Source organism: Lemur catta, chromosome 7 (assembly GCF_020740605.2).
Source record: "Lemur catta isolate mLemCat1 chromosome 7, mLemCat1.pri, whole genome shotgun sequence".
Taxonomy (NCBI): Eukaryota; Metazoa; Chordata; class Mammalia; order Primates; family Lemuridae; genus Lemur; species Lemur catta.
The window spans coordinates 28,866,573-28,892,206 of NC_059134.1; the positions used below are offsets into that span (position 1 = coordinate 28,866,573).

The window sequence follows — 25,634 nt, forward strand, 5'->3', positions numbered from 1 at the left end:
CATAACACTTGGGGGGCAGAGATCATGGGGCCATCTTAGAATTTTGTGTGCCACATACTGTATACAGAAATGTTGTTAACCTCTTCAGCAGTCAGGGATCCTCACACTAAGACCATATTGAGATATTATTTTATACCCACTAGATTGTCAAACATTCAGAAATCGGATAATACCCACTGTTAGTGGAAATACAGATCAGCAAGCATTATGAGTTGTAAGGTAATTCAGCATTATGTGGTAAAGTAGAAGGTATGCACACTTAATTACCCAGGAATTCTCAGTATATATTAATACTTCTAAAGAAATTCTGATACACACACTGGGAGATATGTACAAGAATGTTCATAGAAACATTGTTCTTAATAGCCAAAAAATTGGAAATAATATCCATTGAGAGGAAAATGGGTAAGTTATTGTTTAGTCACATGTAGAATATTGTATAGCAGTGAAAGTGAATTGTAACTACTCACAGAAAAAGTGAATCTTAGAAATATAACTGTGAAAAATCAAACTAGTGTAGCATAATTTTAAAAAATCTTTTTTCTTGAATAGAATATACATACCCAAAAGAAAATGTTAAAAGTGTGTGGTTGATACATTTTCATAAATTGAATACTCATGTAATCATTATGCACATCAAGAAAGACTTTATTAATAAGTACTATGGAATTATAGCTACAAAATCAAGAAAAATGAAATTATTTTATATATAGATACCTACATTTTTGATAGAACCATTTTTTTTTTAAACAAGAAAATAACAAACACAAAATTCATGTTAGTGCTTACCTATGGGGAGTTGGGGATAGGATATTTACCAAAATACAGTGGCATATGCAATATTATTTGTCATTTCTAGTAATTAAGTTAGATTGTGAATTTATGGATTTCATTTTATTATGCCTCATTGCTTATATATGTTAAATGTTTTGTATGTATCAATATTTTATAATAAGATATTATTTTAAAGAAGAATAAAAGCAAGATTATTTTAAAGAAGGATGAATCTGTAAGATTTGATTAGAGCAGATACTCCAGGTAAAAGCCACAACATGTGTTGAGGTTGTAATTGTTAGAATCAGTAAGACTCTTGAAGGGAAATAAGAAGTCTGATTTAGAGTTCTTATAGTTGTGAGTTAAAGGTAAGAAAGTAAAATGGTACAAGCTCTGTGTACAGTAAGTATACAAGCTGATGGAATAGGCTACATAAAAATAAATGCAGTAATATGTATGACTAAAAAAATCTTAAATATAATTGTTAACAGAAACAAAGGAATGGCTGTAGGTTTATTCTGGTAAAGGGAAAAATAAAGATTCTTAGACATAGATATAGAAACAGCAAATAAGGTATAGGAAAATGAAAAGAGAAATAAAGATAAAATAATAAAAAAAGGAAAAAAGATAGATTTGGATCACATTATGAGGAATTCTAGGTGAAAATGCTGTTCTGGGTAAAAATTATTTGGTAAGGCATGTTAAGTTTTTGAGATATTCAATTAGAAAGGTATTACATGAGAAAATTGATATTTAAAACAGAGTCTAGCAAATAAAGGACTGTAGATGAATGTTTTTCATAAAGTGAAGAATGCATTTGCACAACGAATAAAACTAAGTATTTGAGTTTTGTGTTGAAAGAAATATGGGCTAGTGAATGACATTCAAAGAATTTGGAGTTAGACTGCAGTTTAAATACCTGTTGTGCCTTTTGATATCCCTGTGTCCTTGGGCAAGTGGTAGAAACTCTTTATTTCTATAGAAATGAACATAATGTCTTCTGGTATTGTTGGAAGGGCTAAATCAGAATATAGAAAGCCCTTGGCCTTGTGCTCAGTATGTGTTAAGTATTCAGTAGATGTTTTTAAATGAGGACTTCATAAGCTCTTTGTTTTTCAAATAGATTTAAGATTTCCTGTGGTTAAAATCAAACTTTATCACTTTATCTAATAAAGAAAATATAAATCCAAGTATTTTCTCATGCCTAATACTTAATAAATATATTCTTATTTCTACTTATTATCTCTTTTGTTTTTATTGCAGATCAACGTAAGAGTAACTACAATGGATGCTGAGCTGGAATTTGCCATTCAGCCCAATACAACTGGCAAACAACTTTTTGACCAGGTATCATTTAACCACATGAAATATGCAACTTTTGACACCATAGTGTGGATGCTATTCCATACTTTTTATGTTTTTCTATACCTTTATTAACAGTTCAACAAAGTAGCACTTGGAATTTTTCATATACCTATTCTGATGTCTTGATAGGGATATTCTTTATTGTATTGTATTCATTCCTACATTTGTGGGAAAGAACTTTTAAACAAATAATTATCAGCAGGTACATCTGCTATGAAAATAATTGTGATGGCAACTAACAGGGATCAAAGATACTCTACATAGTCCTTGAGTGGAATGGGTAGAGCCTAGACAGAGGGGACAGCAGGAACAAAGTGTTAGCAAATTACAGGTTGGGCATCACTTATCCAAAATGCTTGGGACCAGAAGTATTTAGAATTTTGGATTGTTTTCAGGGTTTGGAATATTTGCGTGTACATAATGAGATATCTTGGGGATGGTACTTAAGTCTAAACACGAAATTCATTTGTGTTTTATATACATCTTATACACATAGCCCAGAGTTATTTTTATAAAGTATTTTTAATAATTTTATGCATGAAACAAAGTTTTGACTGGGACTCATCATGTGAAGTCAGTTGTAGAATTTTCTACTTGTGGTGTTGTGTTGGCACTCAAAAAGTTCTGGATTTTGGAGGATTTCAGATTTTGGATTTTTGGATTAGGGATGCTCAACGTATATAGGCTATAAGGAGACAATTGACAGCATTTTGGTGTCATGTACATAATGTGCTAGGCAGGGGTTATGACATGGAAGTTGGATATGTCGTATTAAGGAACTTGGACTACTGATCTTGTCTTTTTTCTGAGTCTCGCATGCACGTTGGAGTCACCTGTGGAGCTTAAAAATGGTCATGCTTGGAAGCCTCTTCTGGAGATTCTGATTTAATTGTTTAAGCCTACTCTAAACCATCAATATTTTAAAACTTAAGTTCCCCAGGTAATGCTGTATTGTAATATTGTAACTAATTCAGTTTTACTAAGAAAAAGAAGAAAGAAATTGTCCCCAGAGGTCAGGTAAAAAGGTGAAGAGATGATTGCAAAGAGAGAAGAAAATGACATAGCTCACATGCCATGAGACTTAGAGGTGGATAACTTTTACATAAACTTTATTAAACTTTTCCTTAGGAGCAGGAGAACAATAGTTTATAGTCAGACTAACTTGATCTTAAAGAATGAGAGAGATTCTAGCATGACAGCAATGAATAACATACTAGATATCTTAGTTTTAGTAGGTGTCATTCTATCACATACTGATCTAAATCTGATGAAATAAAAATTTTAAATTGCTAGAAAGTTGTTTCATCTCTTGATAAGTAGTATACTTAATCTCCTGACTAGGTAATTAATGAACTTTTAAAGCCCTGATGAGATCTTTTTGGAAGATGAAAGGCGTTTTTTGTGTATAAGCAGATTTTTAAAGCAAACTCATGGGATGCTAAATGTCCCATACCTCGTAAACTAATATCCACTTCTGTTGATTCTTCTACGCCTTATTTACTTCTAGACTGTTCTTGTTATTTGTTTAGGTCATGATGGTAGGTAAGAAGGAAAAGGTATGAAAAAGTAGATTAGGTAAGAGGATTGAAGTGACACAAAATTGAATATAGAAAACCTGAATTTAAGTTTTCAGAAATGTTCCCTTAATATATTAGGAAAGACTTTTCTTGTGGCAAAGGAGTGAATATGGAGTGAATATACCTATACCTATGTAGTTTTGTTCTTCTTTTGAAGTATAGTGTCATCTAGGTACAATGTGAATGTTAAATGGAATTTTTTTTTTTTTTTTTTTTTTTTTAGGTGGTGAAAACAGTTGGTTTGCGTGAGGTCTGGTTTTTTGGGCTGCAGTATGTAGACAGCAAAGGTTATTCTACATGGCTTAAACTAAATAAAAAGGTAAAATCTATAATAAAATTAAGCTAATAATTATGTTAACTTAAAGTTATCATGAATTTGTGCTGGAAAAGCTAAGAGTCTGACTGATTCCAGGCCTCCTTTTGCAGTTATCTGTGTTAATCACTAAGAGGTATCATGTCTTTTAATTCAGTTAGACACCGCCAGCTTACTGTCTTAGAAAAAAGACATGCTCACTTTTCCTATTTGAAAACTTAGCACATAAGAAATATTATCTTAAAGCAAGTATTACAAATGGTATGACTAAGTACTTTGACCTTGATTTAAACACGTGTAGGATATGCTTCTTAAGAATATGAAGAGAAGTTTTCAATTTGGTTATTACATAGAATCTGTAAGTTACAGGTCACATTCGTGAGCATAGAATCTTTTTTCTCACATATATTAACATTTGTTTACAGATTTAAGATACCACACACTAGATTCTTACTTATAGATTTAGAATCTTCTATTTCACTTTCTCCCAAAAAGAATTTGATATGACTAGGTTCAATTATTACAAACTTAAGATTTTTGTTGATTATGCTTGAAATTATTATTCCAGGTAACACAGCAAGATGTTAAAAAAGAGAATCCTTTACAGTTCAAGTTTAGAGCTAAATTCTTTCCTGAAGATGTTTCTGAGGAATTAATTCAAGAAATAACCCAGAGACTTTTCTTCTTGCAAGTTAAAGAAGCCATCTTAAATGATGAGATATATTGCCCACCAGAAACTGCAGTTCTTCTTGCTTCCTATGCTGTCCAAGCCAAGTATGGAGATTATAATAAAGAGATTCATAAACCAGGCTACCTGGCTAATGATAGACTCCTGCCCCAGCGGTAAGTGAAACTTAACCTTTATGTTATATTATCCGAAACTTATGTTCCAGAGGTTTGTAAATAAAAAAATATTTTTTGGAGATTTTAAGTTGCCAGCTGGATCAGAGAGTTATACTTTTTAAAAATCAGGACCTAGCAGCTACTTAGATTTATATGCTCTATAATTACCTGAGGTTGATCTACCTCTTCCCTCCTCATTCTCATAGAGTAGGCAATAAATGGAAGCAGTGATAATTTGGGCCTGAGGGAAGGATGTGACTGTTGCTGCTTAGTATAAATTCTAACACAGGCAGATAGGTAGGTGCTTAATAAATGCTTTTGAGAATTAGTGGCAGGCTCTGTTTTCTCCATAAATTAAGTTTTTAACTTTAAAAAAAGAAAGTGTTTTTATTTGGTTTTGTTTTTAAGAGACAGGATCTTTTTCTGTCGCCCAGGCTAGAGTGCAGTGGCGTGATCATAACTCACTGCAGCCTCGAACTCCTGGGCTCAAACGATCCTCCTACCTCAGCTTTCTGAGTAGCTGGGAGTACAAGGTGTGCATCACCATGCCTGGCTAAAAAGGCTTCTAAAACTAGATTTTCAGACTCCTAGGCCAGTGCTCTACTCTTATCTGCAGTGTATGCTGCGTCTGTAACAATTATTTTAAAATATGGCATAGAAGAAAATTATTAGAAGACCTAGATTTTGAGTACTAATTCTATCTTTTGCTAGTTATATGACCTTAGGTACATAACCTAAAATTTCTGAGCCTCAGAATCTAAATCTGCAAAATGGGGATAATAATTCCTCTCTGCATACCTTCCAGTTGATGATTATAATTCTTGAACTGTATGTTTATAGTTTTAACTGTAAAGCATGGTACAAATCCTATTTGGTAGTAGTATTTGTGAAATCTAGAAAATACAGTATCAAATATTACTTTTAAATATCTCATTCTTTTTTTTTTTTTGAGACAGAGTCTTGCTCTGTTGCCCGGGCTAGAGTGAGTGCCGTGGCGTCAGCCTAGCTCACAGCAATCTCAAACTCCTGGGCTTAAGCGATCCTCCTGCCTCAGCCTCCCGAGTAGCTAGGACTACAGGCATGTGCCACCATGCCCGGCTAATTTTTCTATATATATTTTTAGTTGTCCATATAATTTCTTTCTATTTTTGGTAGAGACGGGGTCTTGCTCTTGCTCAGGCTGGTCTCGAAGTCCTGACCTCGAGTGATCCTCCCGCCTCGGCCTCCCAGAGTGCTAGGATTACAGGCGTGAGCCACCGCACCCGGCCCTGGCTCACTTTTTTAAAAAAATATTTTTAGTATAGATAGGGTCTCAGTATGTTGCACGTGCTGGTCTTGAATTCCTGGTCTTGAATTCAAGCCATCCTCCTGCCTTGGCCTTCCAAAGTGCTGGGATTACAGGCATGAACCACCACGCCTGGCCCCTTGTGTCATATTTTTTAAAGCTCTGAGTTGAGTAATCGATGACTGGTACAGTAGAATTTCATTTCAGATGAGGATTAGCTTTTACTTTAATTGAGTTATAATTTATGTAAAAATATATAGCATATTAGGTTTTAAGTCAGTGCACAATATAAATTTTTGTAATCAAAATCACCCTTAAAAATTTCTTAAATGTTCATAAAAGATTACACATTTTATCTCAAGTACAGCATAGATAGTTCTTTCAGTGTTAGATCACATTGTTGTTTAGTTGAGCACCAGATGAAGTAAATGACATACATTTAATGACTCATGAGATTAAGAAAATCTTTTAAACACAAGAATCACACTTTAGTTTAATTAAATTTAATGTCTTTATTTAAAATGCATATGTACTTTCACCTACCCTTTTTAATAAGATGGAAGACAACTGAAGTGCTTTAGAGAGGATTGCTATGGTTGCTGATGCAAATGCTCTTCAAGATTTAGTCCTTAATTTTTCAGGTCACATGTTCTTCCAGAGTTAATAGTCTATGGAGGACTAATTCAGGCTATCTAAGCTTAAAAGAGACTTAGTCATAAATTCAGAATACTAATTTTTTGGTTTAGAATGGAGAAAAAGCCTTCACAGTGATAGGCTTATTTCACGTATGGTTTATAGCACACTTTTTCTCAATACCTAACTACAACCTGAGGGTGGAGGGATGAGTAAAATTAGAAAGTTATTTGGTGATAATAAATCAAACAAAATAATTTGATGCTTCTGATGGAGTCTCAATTCTTATATTGAAAAACCCAGATGAACAGTCTATTCTACAATAGAGATTAGCTCCCTGGTAATAAGGATAATCAGCTCCCCCAGATAGTATTGCTTTCCTTTGAAAAGAGCTAGATATACATAAATTTTTACATGCCAGGTGTATGACTTGAGCAGCTGGGTAATACCTTTTATCAAGACAAGGGAAAGAAGACGTTTGAGAGAAAGATGAATTCAATTTTTAACCTATTGAGTTTGAAATACGTATATTATAACCAAGAGAGATATCTAATATTCATTTGTATATGTGAGTCCTGATATTTTAGAGCAGTCTTGGACTATAGTTTGGGGAAAAGTCAGCAAATAGTTGGTAATTAACCCATGGAAATGAAAGAGATAGACCTGAAAGTACATGTAAAGAGAAAGACCTAGGATAGACCTTGTTGGAGCTCAACTTTTAAGTACAGAGAAAGAGACTCCTGTAATGAATATATAAGATTGGTTCTCTGTGGGTTTTACAATCACGGATTGAAAATATTAGAAAAAATTTAAAAAATACAAAAATAAAAATAATACAAATTAAAAAACAATATAGTATAACAACACAATTTATGTAGCATTTGTGTTGTATTAGGTATTATAAGTAATTTAGAGATGATTTAAAGTACATGGGAGGATGAGCATAGGTTATTTGCAAATACTACACCATTTGATATCAGAGACTTGAGCATGCACAGATTTTTGATATCCACAGGGAGAACCAATCCCATAGATAGGGAGGGACAACTGTACTGAGAACAAATGGCCAGAAACTCAAGAATAATACCAGAGGATTATTTTGTCATGGAAGTGAAATTAAAGGAATGCTTTAAGGAGAATAGTTAGCACTGTCAGATAGTACAAAGAGGTCAAATATGAGAAGGACTAAAGTGATGGAATAAAGAGATTAGTAGTGACCTTAGTAAGAGCAATTTGAGTAAAGTTTTGGGGGTTGAAGCCAGATTGTGGTGGATTGGGGGCAGTGGATGTCAGGTATGGAAATTGAGGTTAGTGAATATGGACAGCCCTTAAAAGAAGTCTGGCTATGAAAAAGAAAAAAAAAAAAACACAAAAAACTAGGGTTTGGGAAGCATGGGGTCTAGACTTGTTCTTTAAAAGAGGGGAAAAATTGATAATTTTAATTCATTTATTCACTCTTAAAATTTTTGAATACCTGTTTAGTGCTAGCACTGGGCATATAATGGTGAGCAATTGACTGCATTATGTTTGCGTCTGAGGCTGGTTGCATGCTGCTCGGTGAGCCCAGAGGCCAGACAGCAAGAGAGTACACAGACAAGAAAAATTTGGAAACCTGAGTGCCTTAGTAGAAAGACAAAACTCCTCTCCCCAAAAGCAAGAGCTTGAAAGAGCACGAATAGAGAAAGGAGCAGAGTGTAATAAGAACACAATGGTCTACCTGAGACCCCATTAAGGAATCTAAGTAGTATGTAATCTGTCCAGGGGAAGATTTCATCCTAAGATTCCTTTATACTGCCAAGAAGTTCCTGGGTTTCATGCAAAATTTTTATGCAGTAAAACAATAATATTTTAACACTGCAGCTTTTGCTATCTGTAAAGTAGGATCTGGGGAGTCATCAGTAGAGAAAGGTAGATAATTATTGTATGACCCAAAGAGAATAGAAATCGTAATCTATAGGGTGCATAGCAGGTAAATGATATTTATAAGCATGTTGACTTTGCTGATTTGGTGTTAAAATATTAGTAGTAGAAAATGAAAATGTTTGTATTTGCTTACATTTGAATAAGGAACACTGGAAGGGTACAAAAAAAACAAAAATTATTTGGGGAGCATTGAGTGGGCGTATGACTTATCACTGTATACATTTTTATGAAAGTATTACCTACATAAAATAAAATTAGTAGCAAAAAACACTAAATACATAAAATAAAGGAAGAATTAGGGCCCTTGAATTCTGGTTTTCAATCTGTTCTTTAATTTTTCTATTAATAATGAGAAAGCCATTTTTGGTCCAATATTTTATTCACTTGAAATATTTGGATGTTTATGTTTATAATAACTATTTTAAAAACATGTACTATTTAAAATAATTTAGAGATCCTAGAAACTTTTTATTTTGATATTGATTATTCAGATGCAATTATAAAAAATAATAGATCCTATGTGTCCTTCTCCCAGTATCCCCTAATGGTAATATCTTTTATAACTATAGTATAGTACTACAACCAAGATATTGACATTGATACAATCTACCCACCTTGTTCAGATTATAATGGTGTTATCTGTACTCATCTGTGTATGTATTTGGTTTTATGCAGCTTTATCATGTGTATTAATTTGTATGACAGCTACCACAATCAAATTACAGAAAGGATTCTGAACTTTTAAAAAAAAATAATGATTTTGAATCATAAAGGCATTATGATAGATTATTTTTTTTTTGCCTTTTAGTGTATTGGAACAACACAAACTAACAAAAGAACAGTGGGAAGAAAGAATACAGAACTGGCATGAAGAACATAGAGGAATGCTAAGGTATTTGGGTAGCTATATTCTATGTTTTTCCCTCAAAGTATTTTTATTTCATAACATTATTACATTAGAGTATCACTAAAAGATCATTTGATTTATATGAATAAAGCACTAAATTTTAATTCAAGGAATTTTTGCAATTTTAGTTTGATATTAGATATTCCTACTTAAATATATTAATTTAGTTTTATTTCAACAGGGAAGATTCTATGATGGAATACCTGAAGATTGCACAAGATCTGGAAATGTATGGAGTCAACTATTTTGAAATAAAGAATAAAAAGGGAACTGAATTGTGGCTTGGTGTTGATGCTTTGGGTTTGAATATTTATGAGCATGATGACAAGTAAGTAAATTAGTTATGTAGTGAACAGATCATTATTCAGTAGTCTAAATGGCTTTAATTTTCTGTAAAAGTTGTTTTTTGTCTTAATTACCCTTACTGCTTTTTTCAGATTAAAAGATTAGTTAATGCCACATAGCCTTTTAGATATTGTATTTCCATTTTCTTAGCACCTTATGGTTTCAGAGTTCTATTTTCAGTGTATTTATCAAATGGGATGATTTACTTTTATTTGACGTATGTTGCTTCGACTCTTGTGAGTTATAGCTAGTAACTTAATTAAAATTTGTTCCCTCAATAGGTGAAGGAAGAATAATTCCTTAAATGTTATGTCTGAAAAATAGGTTGAAATTAAAATGTATAAAAAATCAGGAGCAATGAGAGAGTGAAATTAATGTATATTTATTATCTTTTGGAACATTTTTAAACATCATATAGGAATTGTTTTGAATATTTCTGGACATTGATCCTCCCTGCATTATGCATAGTGAACATTATAATTATATTTTGAAATCAACCAGTTATTTATTATATATATAATTCATCAGTATTGTGTTATATATACAGTACGACATAAAAGATATCAGACTGTTATAGCACTTTTCAGGAATAATAGCTATAATTGCCTTATCCCTCTCTTTAATTTATTTATCATACCACATAAGCATTCAAGTCTATGCCAGTAATGCCTTCTCCTACATTATTCTTTATTCTGGATTGGCTCCAGAATTTTAGCTTTTCTTATTACAGATAATCCAATAAACTATTAATTTCAAGGCATATATAATGACTCCAAAAGAAAGCATTTTACTAATTTTACACTAATATTTTCTCAAGTTTATATTACAAAGCAAGTTAGAATGCTCTGTCATTCAGAAGAGAAAATTTTAAAAGTTTTGAAAAAGCAAAAATATGTTTTAGACTAATTTTTGTGGACTGAATCTTCTTTTTCTTTTAAAAATTATTGTATTAGTTTTCAGGCTCACTTCACAAGATTGTTGTGAGAATTATGAGGCAATTGCTTTAGAATTTTTCCAAGTAACATGTAAACGCAGTATGGTATATTACCTTAAAAATACCATAGAGTGTTACTGCAGTCTCCTTTGAAAGCAGGTTACTTTGATTTATCTCAGTGGGTGGCAGTGTAACACATGAATCTTGAGTAAAGAATGTTTTATATAGAAAAAATTATTTGCTATGATGAAGTACCTAGTCTGCTTAAGAATTAAAAGGAATATAAATAGGTAAAAATTTATGCTATGCTATCAGAAACCTGACTAAAAGATGTCTTTTGGCCAGCAGAGGTGTCACAGTCATTTCTTAATCTTATTAGTAGGACAACTGATGCATTCGATGGATAGTCTGAAACAGTAAAATATACGAAAAAGCAGAAGCAAAATTACTTAGTCCAATCTGATTTCCTATATCTTTGTGTATAGGATGGTAAAAAGGAGGCAAGTGCAGTATAATCTTAGAGTTTGAATTCCAGCTGTACCATTTATCCAAACATTTGTCAATGTGAGTGTTTTAAAATTGTTTTATTGAGAGATAATTGACATACCATAAAATCTTAAAGTGTATTGGAAATTAATTAATTTTAGTAAATTCACAAATAACCAAACTTTTTTTTCTTTTCCCCTAAACTCAGTCCTTAGGACTTTTTTTGTTTGTTTGTTTGTTTGTTTTATGAGACAGGGTCTTGCTTTGTTGCCTGGGCTAGAGTACAGTGGTGTCATCATAGCTCACTGTAACCTTATACTCTTGGGCTCAGGTGATCCTCCTGCCTCAGCCTCCTAACATGCAAGGATTACAGGCATGAGCTGGCCCCAAACATTTTTAAACAGAGGAAGAAAATAATAATTTTTTTTTTTTTTTTCAGTAACTTATGTCCGTAATTCACATGAGAAATTATAAAGGCCTTATTTTTACCTCCTTCCTTCTTAAATTAAATGTATGTAAACTGATAGTTGTAGTAGCTTGAGACCAAACAAAATAAAAACTAAATAGAGGTAGTGCAAACCCCAAGAGACTCAGTTCTTCACTCTGGTCACCGGATAGTTTTTTTTTAAGGTAATTTTAGGAAAATAACTATAATGCTTTTAAGATCCATGAAATATTTATGAAATGTTTGAATAATAGTTTTATGATTTAATTTATCAAATTTCCCTTTAAAAGGTAATATCAACTGTGTGTTATAAGTAAGTTAATACATTTTGAAAATCTGGAACTATTAAGACTGGTCATTCAGGCTAAACTGGACCCAGAAAGTTGTTTTGAGTATTGTCCATTGTTTCCTGCCTTTAATTAAAGAGATGCTCTCATTTTTTAAGGTTAACACCCAAAATTGGTTTTCCCTGGAGTGAAATCAGAAATATTTCATTTAATGACAAAAAATTTGTTATAAAGCCAATTGACAAAAAGGCACCTGTAAGTAAAAATTTTTAATATCTTTTATGTATTAACTCTTTAAATATCTGGTACTTTACTATAATGTCACTTGAAGAATGGCATTGTTCATTCTTTGGTTGCTTCTGATTAACATTCCCTTTCTACAGTTCAACTTTTCCAGTGATAAAATAATGTTATTAAAAATACAAAGTTTTAATTTTTATAAGATTAATTAGAGTTTTATTTTAACTGAGATTCAGTTATAAGGTAGTTAGTATTTATTAGGAAGTCATTGAAGACAATCACCATTCCTAGAAAACAATTAAAAAAAATTTGTTCATTGGTGGCTAAAATGTGGTAGAGCTAACCCTATTCTAAATTAACTCCGTTTATATATTAATACTTTACATTATGAGCTTTGTATTTTTGTAACTTTAAGACTTGAACTTAAGAAATCTGTTTATTTAAATCAATTTTTAAAATTCCTCTAGAGTCATGTACACTCTAGTATTCTAACTCTGTTAGTTATTGAAAAATTAAAAAATAAGAACATTTCTAGGTTAAAAAAGATTTAATAGCCATTAACAAAGGACCAGTTTTGACATTAATGGCAAAGGGCAAAACAAACCAAAAAAACCTCCTACTCTGAGGTGTAAGGAACAGGTGCTCATGGTTATTTTGGAGAACAAAATGAAATTAATGCCATCTACTGTATTGATAGGAGAAGAATGTTAACCTCTTTACAAAACTGGTGGGGCATGAAAAGGTGAGGAACCAGTTATGTGAAAGTATGTCAAACTTGCTATGAGTTATGAAATTTTATGATTTCTAAAGTACATGGAATATACATCAGAACTCATTTTTTAGTACAGAGTGTTGTAAGAGACACTATCCTTCAGGAAGATTTTAAATTCAGAATATTTTATGTTTAGGATTTTGTTTTTTATGCACCTCGTCTGAGAATCAATAAGCGGATTTTGGCTTTATGTATGGGAAACCATGAACTGTACATGCGCAGAAGGAAGCCTGATACTATTGAAGTACAGCAGATGAAGGCTCAGGCTAGGGAAGAGAAACATCAGAAGCAGTTGGAAAGGTATGGAATTTATAGCCTTTCATTTTTAATTGATAGAAATAGGATATCTAAAATTTGCTCAGTTTCTTTAACATAACTCTAAACTTACATTTTTATGTTATTATACTAAAGTTGAAAGATGGTATTATCACTCTATCCTACTTTAAAACAAGTATATATATTAATCATTTTCAAGTTAAAAATCTTTGACACCTATTTCTGAGAAAATAGCTTTTCATGACTTTATAAATGTGTTTCTGTTGCTTTTCACGGACCGATATTTTGGATAGAGCAGTTTGAAATATTTGAATTTGTTTTGCTTTTTACTTACATTTCTTAATTTTTCAAGGTAAGAATGTGCTGAATATTTTACTTTGAAAAACATTAGCGAAATCAACCCAACTGAAAAGTCACTGTACAGAGTAGGACAACATCAGCACTCCCTGTCAAAGACACTAATCTTTAACTGTGTTTCTCTTAGATTTAAAAAAGATACTGTTAAATATATTAAATTGAGATTTTTAAAATTGGAATGATATTGAATAAAATCCTTATTGACTCTGGAACCAGGTCACTGGGTCTAGCAATAGAATTCCTGAATCTGATTCTAGATTAATTTGAACTTTGTGCTTTATTTGAAAAAATTTAGAGACCAAACTAATGTTAACTTTTGTTGTGGAAATCTTTATAGAGCAACATTATGATCTAAGAAATAGAGTAGGTCCTTAAAAAAAATCAAGGAACCTAAAACATGTATTTTACACATGCTGGATATAACATAATTTGCATCTAGTAATTGAGTAGGCCTTCTGCTAGATACGACTTTGGTACAGTATTTTTAGGGTTTGTATTTACTGATTTTTTTTCTTAAATGTTCTATGTAATTTGGATATTTTATTGATTTTTCTTATAATATTAACTCACATTGTCTGCCTTAGAGAAGTTAACTGCCTAATAGAACATTTGTTATATGGGCATGAAGTTTGTTGGTAATTACTGATCCCACCATTAAAGATACTAAGTTGGATTGTTATTATACTTTGACTGGACTCTGTCCTTTTTTACTGTTTTCATGTGCCTTATGATTACATTGTGGTGACCCCATATATAAAAAATAAAATTAGCCAGTTATAGTGGCATGTATCTATAATCCTAGCTACCTGGGAGGCAGGAGGATTACTTGAGCCCAGGAGTTAGAGGCTGCAATGAGCTATGATCTTGCAGCTGCACTTGAGCCTGAGTGACAGAGTAAGACCCTGTCTCAAACAAATAAATAAGTACATGCACTTTCTATATAGTATATTCTTATCCGTCATAGCCTTTTATCTTCCTCTCTCAAAGGGAAAACTTTTTATAATCTGTAGGAAGACAATCTTTTCCCCCAACTTGCTTGTGGCCAGATTACTTTCAGTCTTTTTATCTGCTTCCATATCTCCTTCACCTCCATCTCGGAAGAAAAGGAAATGAAGCTAAATAAATAAACTCAGTAACCATCCCCAGAAGGGATCCAGCCAAAGCTGGATCTGGAAGATTCTGAGTTGATGGAGTATGATTGTAGCCTTCAGGTCTTGAGATCTGGTTTGCAGTGTTCATTTTTGAGAAGTGTCTTGGGGTCTTGGGGAGTGATGAAGGAAGATAGCTGTCTTGGGGAATTGTGGTGGCACTGGGTATAATTGCACAGAGGCTGGGTAGTAGTTGGGATAGGCTAATCAACATTCTACAGTAGCACACAACCTGGTGTGCAAAAGAGTAGCTTTGGCCATACTAGCAATTACTTAAGTACCGTGCTTTTTCGTTCATGGAGAGCCTGATGTTTTAGCTATCTAAAGAGCACAGAAAGGGCAGCAGCTTCTGTGAGCGCCATCAGGTCCTCCTTTTGCCCAAGGAAGTTGCACAAACATTCCCTTAAGTTCATGTCTTCCAGAGGAGTGGAAGCTCCCAACTCCTTAAATCTCTTTGCCTGTATATGCTTGATAAATTGAAATAGGATAAGGAGAAAGAGGTGAATGTCCTAAGAGTGACCCCAGATCCCTGGGCAGGGTATACTTATTGGCTTTTCTTCCTTACTGTTGAGAAGGTACCTCATAGGGAATTCAAGAACAGAGGTGGAGTTCTGCTTGCATGAGTGAGCTCCAGGCCCTAGGTTCTTAAATGATGGGAGGATCCATTAAATCAGCAGGGAGGTATGGTGACGCTTAAACTTTGTTTTGGCTTGGTGTGCTAGGTGGTCACCATCAGTGTCTGTTTGAACTCTGACTGACTTGTGACAACTCTGTTTGCCACAAAGCTGGACTCTCTTTCTGTGTCGGGGGCAGATGATACATGTTAGGAAGTACAGAAATTTTAAAATTTTGGTTTATAAAGTAAGGGAAACAGCTTTGATAGTGAAACTTTGCTGATAAGTTGATGAGTGACTAGAAGTTGAGAAACTATATGGTTTTGTGCCTGAAATTCAGAATTGACACCAGGTGGCAGTGACATCTTTTTGTAGAACATTAAAGCACACCCAGATAAATTTCAGAGATGAAATCATAATTGATTTCTTAAATAAGAAAATTATTCTTATTAAAGTAGTTATTTGAGTATTGATTAAACTTATCAAGTAGGAAATATTGTCTGCTAATACAATTTCTCATCTCACTTTTATTCCTCTTTATAAATTTGGCCACCAACATGAAGTCTGATCTGTGGTAGGCTCTTGGTAGATGTTTGATGAATGAATTTGGCCATATTTAAAAGAATAGTCTCATCAGGCCCACGGCAAATGCAGCTAAATGACTGAGGCATTCTTTCCCACTGAGCTCTCTCTGATAATCTTTTTAACAGAGTTAGCCACCTACTGTCATTCTAGTGGAATTGTCAAAGGAGGTGAAACTGATTTGTCATCTTGTATCTAGGCATAAATGGGTATGACCCAAGAAATTAAACTTGTATTAAATCATTTTTAATGATTAAAAATTGTTGCCCTCCCAGGCCATTTTCATGTTTTAATATACTTGCCTTTGTGTGCTCCCTTCAAGCCTTTGTTATTTCCCCAATGGAGTGATCCTGCCAATCTAAAAAAGGCATTTTCTTGGGGTATAGCAACTGTGTGGTTACTTTTTGGTGCTGATGTACAATTTGTTCTCAGAATTCATCCTGTATGTGCCTTAATATGTTTTGCGTACTGGGATATATTTGACAGTTATACTTCCTAACAGTTTTGTAAACTTGTCCTTGAGAATCTTCATAAAATGTCTAAGTTTTTAATATTTTTAAAAATATGTATCAGCTGTCTTTATTGTGACCCCACTGTAAGAAATACACTGGAACCCAGCACATGTGTATTCACAATGAGCGTATGTAACAGCGTAGTCCTATATTTTTAACCATACCCTATTTTGAACACAAGTGAATATAGTGAAAATCCTATTAAAATATTTATGTTGTAGTTTCTTAGTTGACTCACAGTAGTTAGATTTCACATGAATAATATTTCTGTCTAATTATTTTGTAACATAGCAATTGCAATTCCTTTTAAGGGCACAATTAGAGAATGAAAAGAAGAAAAGAGAAATAGCAGAAAAGGAAAAGGAAAGAATAGAACGTGAAAAGGAAGAGCTAATGGAACGACTAAGACAAATTGAAGAACAGACATTGAAAGCCCAGAAAGGTAAAAGTTTCTTTTTGACAGCAGATTCAAGATTATTGCTTTGTTGTTAGATAGTAGCATTTCCTTGCTACTGTTAAATCATATTTGTGTTATATTGGATAACTGCATTTAATTGCTAAATTAATACTTAATGGAATCACATCATAAACATGTTTAAGGCACATTCAATTTTACAGTGCTCATGTTCTTTCTCTTAAACATGCAAATATTTTTTATATGTACTTTCTAAATACTGTAAATGACTATATTAATTTATACCTATAACTGTTCAGGGTTCCATAAATAAAAAACAAATACTTTATGGCATTTTAAAAAAAGCATTTATGCAGTGCTTTATGGACATTTAAATATTTCAAGGCATTTAAGTAATTTAAAGCAATTTCAGCTATTCTGACTATGTAAACTTTTCCTCAACTCTTAAAATAGATTTGATTTCAGTGTATTAGAAAATACACAACACATAGACATGTTATATTTTTTGTTTGTTTTGAGCAACATATTTGGAAGAACTTCTTAGGCAGTATATAATCAAAATGCTATAGTATATAGGAAGGACACACTGGATTTATAATGTGTGGCTTATATTAGCTTTATACTAGTTTCACACAGCAAATAATGGCGAGAACAAATAAAAAATATTGCACAAAATAAAATGTTTTGCTTCTTTCTAAGTAGTAGGATCACGGCGGGGGTGGGAGGTCATGTGAAATCTACACTGTTTATAAAACTAGATTTAATACCTGCTTTCTAACAACTAGTAGAACCAGCTATTCACTTCTATTGGTAATAGCCAGTACAGGTTGAATATTCCTTATCCAAAATGCTTGGGACCAGAAATGTTTAGGATCTGGGATTTCTTTCAGATTTTGGGATATTTGTGTTGTCTGGTCAATCATTCCGAGTCTAAAAATCTGAAATCCAAAGATTTCCTTTGAATGTCATATTGGCACTCAAAAAGTTTTGGATTTTGGAGCATTTCAGATTCCAGATTTTTGGATTAGGGATACTTGGGCTCTTACAAGGTTTATTTTCACTTCTTATACCAGCCTACTGTGGTGGTGAGATGGTATCCCCCAGTAGGGGATAGTTGCAAGAGGGTAGCTAGAGGGGGAAGTCATAAAGATTGCTATAAATCTGCAAGTTGACAATCATTTCAGTTTCAAGAGGATTGGATATAATATTTCCAAGAGAAATAGAAAAAGCCTCGGCTTTATTCTGACTTATTAGAAGACTCGCTCTCATAGCTATAAAAGACCGGAAAACTAATTTATTTCAAAGCCCAAGAGTAGTAAAGCATTTGTTTGCAGGCCACAACTTGGGCAGAAATTGTTTCCTGAATTCCAACTTGATGCTGTTTCTACCACTCTAGGTGTCCTTTTTGTCAATCAAAATAGGCATTTTTGAAATGCCTACTTTGTGCTGCATTCTAGGAATACAAATATATAGCATACATGGGAATGAAGTCTGTATAGTTGGCAAAAATCTATAATAAAAATGTTAATAAAGTGAGATAATATATACAGAGTGTCATGTGTAGTATAAGCAATAGTTTTAGAGGAAGAATGTTATAAAAAACCTGGATTGTACTAAAGTAACATTTGTGAAGCCAATGTGATTTGTAAGAAAAGATTAAATCATAGCATTTTATCATTTATATAACACCTTTTCTGAGAAAATAGTTGTTTACTAAATCTTCTCATCTCATTTATTTAGGGTATATATTAAAAATATTAATGATTTACATACAGAAAACTACTCAAGTAAAGAAGCACTAAAGAATATAAGGAAGATAGAATATAAGAAAGAATATAGAGCATCCCTATCAAGACAATTTCAAATCAGTCATCTAAGGCAAAGGACATCCAATCTGATGTTGAGGTTTTTTTTTTCCTAATAAAGCTGTCCCAGGTTATCTTAAAAATCTACACGATTGTCTTGTAATTTATGCTAAAAATCTAAAGTTAAATGCAGTAAGTTTGGGCATATCTAGTTGTGATATTTAGTAGATTCCTCTATCATTTTTTGTTTGAGAAGAAACTTTTTTATACTTCATTATTGTGCTTTTTAAAAAGTTTTCTATTGAAATCATTATTTCAAATCAATCATTAAATAGAACCATTCGTCCATTTTACATTTTCATAATATATCATTGTTAAATTATTTATCTTCATCGTTTTTAACCATCTGGAAGATATATTGGTGATATATGAGATAAAATATAGCCAGACCTGCAGTCAGTTACTGTTCCAACAAAATAATGAAGTGAATTCCATCTTCAAAAAGAAAAACATAGGCAAGGTTAGTATAATGATTGCATTCATTCTGGATACTTATTAAGCACCATGTGTGTACTACGTACTATTCTGGGTATTGGGGATACAGTACTGAACAGATAAGTTTCCTGTTCTCATGGAGCTCTCATTTTATTGTGAGAAGACAGAGTAATACAATAAATAAATAATAAAATTATTTTATGTTGTTTTAAGTGCTGTGAGGGAAATAAGCATGATAATGTGATAAAAGCAGTAGTTTAGGTAGGTGGGAGGTATCCACTTTGGATATACATTGTTTACAATTAGGAGCAAAGCTTTAATTCTGTCATTAACTTGAAATCTGACTATAAGCAAGTCATTTTTACTTCTCAATTTCCTTAGGTTCCTAATTTCTAAAATGGAAATAAGTAATCCTAGCTTCGCATTCTGAAATTAAAAAAAAAAAACTGTAGTTGGGTTTTTAAAAAAAACAAACGTTTTTAATGGAAGTACAGATAGATACAGTAGTTTGCATACCTCTTAGGTGTAAGGCCCAGTGAATTTTTACAAAGTGAATTTATTCCTGTAAGTACACAGAACAAGATACAGAAATTACCTGTACTCAGGGAGTCTCCCTTTTGTCTCTTCCCAGCCATTTTTCACCCCATGTGTGATTTATATCATTCTGAGTTATATTATCATAGAGTTTAGTCTTGTTTATTTTTTTCTAATAGCTTTGTTGAGATATAATTCATATACCATACAATTATCCATTTAAAGTATATAGTTTAATGGTTTTGAGTATATTCACAGAGCTGTGCAGCTGTCACCATAATTTTAGGACATTTTCATCACCTTCAAAAGAAATCTCATACCCGTTAGTGGTCTCACTCATTTCTTCTCAGTACCCCCTTCGCCAAGCCACAGGCAATCACTAATCTACTTTCTATCTTTATATCTCTATAGATTTGCCTATTCTGGACATTTCATATAAAAGGAATCAGGCACAATGTGGTCTTTTGTGATTGGCTTCTTTCACTTAGCATATTTTCAAGGTTCATTCATGTTACAGTGTATCAGTAATTCATTCTTTTTTAATTGCTTAATATTTCATTTTATGGATATATTACATTTTATTTATTCTTTCATCAGTTGAAGGACATTTGGGTTATTCCCATAGTTTAACTAATGTGAATAATGGTGTTACGAACATTTGTGTACAAGTTTTTGTTCGTATGTTTTCATTACTTTTGGGTATGTACCTAAGGAGTAGAATTGCTGGGCCTTATGGTAACTCTGTGTTTAACTTTTTGAAGACCTGCTAAACTCATTTCTAAAGTGACTGTACCATATTGCATTCCTACCAGCAATGTGTGATTTCTCTGTATCCTCACTACCACTTGTTAATATTTGTCTAAGGGTTCTTTTTTTTTCCCCTTTATTTTTTTCTTATTACTCGAGGAGAAGGGTTTTTTATGCATTCTGGATATAAGTCCCTTGTCAGATATATGATTTGCGTATATTTTTTCCCATTCTGTGGGTTATCTTTTCACTTTGTTGATGGTGTTCTTTGTAGCCCAGGGGTTTTAAATTTGGATGAAGTCCAGTTTATCTATTTGTTCTTTTGTTGCTTGTCTTTTGGTATCAGTCCTAAGAATAGTCTTGCCTGGTTTTGAATTATATATAAATGAATTCATGTACATGAATATGGCTTCGTTTTGCTCACACATGTATGTAGCTATGTCCTTTTACATTGTTATGTAACATTCTATTGCATATATAGAACATAATTTTTCCATTCTACTGGTTATGGACATTTGCGATATTTCCAGGGTGTGGGGGTTTTTTTTGCTGGTTGTATTTCTTTTTTTGCCATTGTAAGGCTGCTATGAGTATTCATGAACATGGCATTTCATGTACTTATGTATTAATTTTTTGGAGGTACACACTTAGGTGTGGAATTACTGGATCACAGCTATACTCAGCTTTAGTAAATAGTGTCACTAGTTTTCCAAAGTAATTGGATCAATTTTTATTCCTATTACTAGTAAATGAAAGTTCATTTGCTCTATAACCTCACCACGACTTCTGCCACTCTTAATTGTTAGGGTTTCTTTTATTTGTTTATCCATTCTGGTGAGTTACATTGAGTATATAGGTTGAATATCCCTTATCCAAAATGCTTGGGACTAGAAGTTTTTTTCCGATTTTAGAATATTTGCATTATACTTACTGACTGAGCATCCTTAATCCAAAACTCTGAAATCTTAAATGCTCCCATGAGCATTTTCTTTGAGCATCATATTGGTGCTCAAAGAGTGTCCGATTTTGGAGCATTTTGGATTTTAGGATACTCAACCTGTAGTGCATTTTCTTGATGACTAATGATTTTGAGCACATTTGCAAGGGGCTAGATAGTAACTATCTCACAATTTAGGGGCAACATGGTCTCTGTCCCAACTATTCAACTCTGCCATTGCAGTGTGAACATGGCCATATCAATAATACCTAAACGAATGAGGATAGCTGTGTTCCAATAAAACCTTATTTACAAAAAAATAAAGGCATTCGATTGGGTTTGCTCCATGGGCCATAATTTGCTAACCCGTTTTAACTCGATTATCTGGAAAGGAAAAAAACAGGGGAAGTCATTTTGGGGATATACAATAATTCAAAACCTACATTTCTTTTGTCCGCTTTTTAATGGAGTTGTTTGATTTTTTTTTCTTGATGATTTGCTTGAGTTCTTTATAGATTTTAGTTACCAGCCCTTTATTGGATGTATAGCATGCAAATATTTTCTCCCATTCTGTAGGTTGTCTATTCACTCTAATGATCATTTCCTTGGCTGTGCAGAAGCTTTTTAATTTGAACAGGTACCATTTATTTATTTTGTTGTTGCTGTGATTGCTTTTGGGGTCTTCCTCATAAATTCTTTGCCTAGGCTGATGTCTGTAAGAGTTTTTCCAACATTTTCCTCTAGAATTCTTATAGTTTCATACCTCAGGTTTAAGACTATTATCCATCATGAGTTGATTTTTGTGAATGGTGAGAGGTGCGGATCCATCCTGTTTCAGTCTTCTACATGTCACTGTCCAATTTTCCTAGCACCATTTATTGAATAGGGATTCTATTCCCCAGTGTATGTTTTTATCTGTTTTGTCAAAGATCAGATGCCTATATGAAGATGGTTTTATATCTGAGTTCTCTGTTCTGATTCATTGGTCTATGTATGTGTTCTTGTGCCTGTACCATACTGTTTTGGTTATTATAGCCTTGTAGTATAGCTTGAAGTCTGGTAAATTGGTGCCTCCCAATTTGTTCTTTTTGCTTAAGATTGCTTTGGCTATACTGGGTCTTCTCTGGTTCCATATGAAGCATAGAGTTATTTTTTCTAGATCAGTGAAAAACGATATTGGTGTTTTAATAGAGATTGCATTAAATCTGTAAATCACTTTGGGTAGTATAGACATTTTAACAATGTTGATTCTGCTGACCCATGAGCATGGTATGTTTTTCCATCTGTTTACGTCCTCTGCTATTTCCTTCCTCAGTGTTCCATAGTTCTCCCTGTAGAGGTCTTTCATCTCTTTAGTTAAATATGTTCCTAGGTATTTTATTTTCTTTGTTGCTATTGTGAAAGTTTCTTTGATTTGGTTCTCAGCTTGACTACTGTTGGTATGTATGAATGCTACTGATTTGTGTACATTGATTTAGTAACCTGAGACTACTGAATTTATCAATTCCAGTAGTGTCCTGGCAGAATATTTGGGGTTTTATAGATATAAGATCATATTGTCAGGAAAGAGTGATAGTTTGACCTCTTCTGCCCCCATTTGGATACCCTTGTGCTCTGGCTGAGACTTCCAACACTATGTTGAATAGAAGTGGTCAAAGTGGGCAGCCTTGTCTGGTTGCAGTTCTAAGCGGGAATGCTTTCAGTTTTTCCCCGTTCAGTATAATGAACAGAAACTTTTCAAAAGGCAATAGACTAATGGCCAAAAAAAATAGGGAAAAATGCCCAGCATCTCTAATCATCAGGGAAATGTGAATCAGAACCACAATGCGATATCACTTAACTCCAGTGAGAATGGGTTTTATCAAAAAGTCCCAAAACAACAAATGTTGGCATAAATGTGGAGAGATAGGAACACTCATACGCTGCTGGTGGGACTGCAAACTAGTACAACCTCTATGGAAAGTAGTATGGAGATACCTCAAGAACTAAAAGTAGAACTACCATTCGATCTAGCAATCCCACTATTGGGTATTTATCCAAAGGAAAAAAATGACATTCAATAAAAAAGACACCAGCACTTGAATGTTTATAGCAGCACAATTCACTGCTATAAACAACCCAAGAGCCCATCAGTGTGCATAAGTAGATTAATAAAATGTATATATGTATACACCATGGAGTACTACTCAGCCATAAAAAAAATGATGAACTAATACCTCTTGTATTAACCTGGATGGAACTGGAGACCATTATTCTAAGTGAAGTATCACAGGAATGGGAAAACAAACACCATGTGTACTCACCATTAAATTGGTACTAATTGATCAAAACTTATATGCATATGGGAAATAATATTCATCGGAAATCAAACGGTGGGAGGAGGAAGAGGGGATGGGTAAATTCACACCCAGCAGGTACAATGCGTACTATCTGGGGCATGGGCACACTTTTAACATTGACTCAAATGGTACAAAAGCTTATGTAACCAAAACATTTGTACTGCTGTAATATTCTGAAATTAAAAAAAAAAAACCCACATTTGTAGAAAAGACTAGAGTAGATTTGATATTTTCAGAGTTCATTTTCAACATTTTAAAAAACTTAGACTTTTTGTATAATCTTTAACACAAAACAGCCATTTGCCTTATTTATCATTTTTCAAGTTGATATTTATTATGAAAAACTGAGAGAAAATAATGAATATTGGTGAATATTTATTTCAGAATTTAACTTTATAACCTGGACTTATTTCTTTCTTGTCTCATAGTACAGAAATAATTTTTACTATGAGAGGAAATGAAGCATTGTTTTTTATTATGGCAAAGTACAATAAAATTTACCATCTTACCCATTTTTAAGCGTACAGTTAGTTCAGTGATGTTCGTAATGTTGTGCAGCCACCACCACCATCCCTCAAACTCCTGGGCTCAAGCAATCCTTCTGCCTCAGCCTCTCGAGTAGCTGGGACTACAGGCATGCGCCACCATGCCCGGCTAATTTTTTCTACATATTTTTAGTTGTCCAGTTAATTTCTTTCAATTTTTTTTAGTAGAGACAGGGGTCTGGGGGTCTGGCTCTTGCTCAGGCTGGTCTCGAACTCCTAAGCTCAAACCATCCACCCGCCTCGGCCTCCCAGAGTGTCCATAACTCTTTTCATCTTGTAAAACTAAAACCCTGTACCCATTAAAGGATAATGCCTCATTCCTCCCCTCCCCCCAGCCCTTGGCAACTACCATTCTTTCTATGATTTTGACTACCTATATAAGTGGAATCACACAGTATTTATCTTTTTACGACTGATTTATTTCATTTAGCATAGTGTCCTCAGGGCTCATCTATGTTGTAAGTATATGTCAGAATTTCTTTCCTTTAAGGCTAAATAATATTCTCTCCTATGCATATACCTCATTTTGCTTATCCATTCTTCTCTTGGTGGACACTTGGATTACTCCTGTGTTTTAGTTGTTGTGAGTAATGCTGCTGTGAACATGGGTGTTCAAATATCTCTTTACGACCACACTTTCAATTCTTCAGTTGTTTGCTTGTTTAGATGAATGATAAAGCCATGAGCTTGTGGGCTGTATTTTATATATCAGTCAATCAGGTAGAAAGAATGATCATAAGAAAAGTTTGATAGGCTACTGTTGATTGTCCAAATGGTAGAAGACAGATTCTAAAATGAGTAATCCTAGAATTTAGCTGTGGTGATATCCAGTGCTGTATATGTTTCACCTTCATAGCCAAATAGCCTCATAGAATTTTTATGTTACTATGTCAAGAAGTTAAAGCCTAACTAAGAGCCAGTTTTCTTCTCCAACCTGTTTAAAACCCTCCAAGTCTTAACTGCAATTACTTAAACAAGTTCTGATTAAAACCAACAAAATCAAGAATAGTAAGTAAAGGCTTGTCATTACAGTTAGCTTTCAAACCTCACAGCATATAAATTTTCAGTTTTTCCTCTTTTCTAAAGTATTCCATAAGGGGAATCATTCTTTGTAGGACATTGTACTCTCTTAGTAGATAGCATTCTACTGTCTTCTGTCACAGAACCTACTTATTATTAAATAAGAATTGTCAAAATAG

At 33.2% G+C, this 25,634-nt stretch overlaps 1 protein-coding gene across 4 annotated transcripts in view; it reads left to right on the forward strand.

Annotated features, from left to right (window-relative positions):
* RDX (radixin) overlaps positions 1-25,634 on the forward strand; it is a 73,940-nt gene that overhangs the window by 17,733 nt on the left and 30,573 nt on the right. For 3 of the 4 annotated variants that reach the window (XM_045556647.1, XM_045556646.1, XM_045556648.1), the window contains 8 exons: positions 2,038-2,121; positions 3,940-4,035; positions 4,598-4,872; positions 9,522-9,605; positions 9,802-9,948; positions 12,276-12,372; positions 13,266-13,429; positions 16,930-17,060. In XM_045556647.1, the coding sequence (XP_045412603.1) occupies positions 2,038-2,121; positions 3,940-4,035; positions 4,598-4,872; positions 9,522-9,605; positions 9,802-9,948; positions 12,276-12,372; positions 13,266-13,429; positions 16,930-17,060 (1,078 nt within the window). Of the gene's footprint in view, positions 1-2,037; positions 2,122-3,939; positions 4,036-4,597; positions 4,873-9,521; positions 9,606-9,801; positions 9,949-12,275; positions 12,373-13,265; positions 13,430-16,929; positions 17,061-25,634 lie in introns of those variants that run through there. The other variant, XM_045556649.1, reaches the window with a different exon arrangement.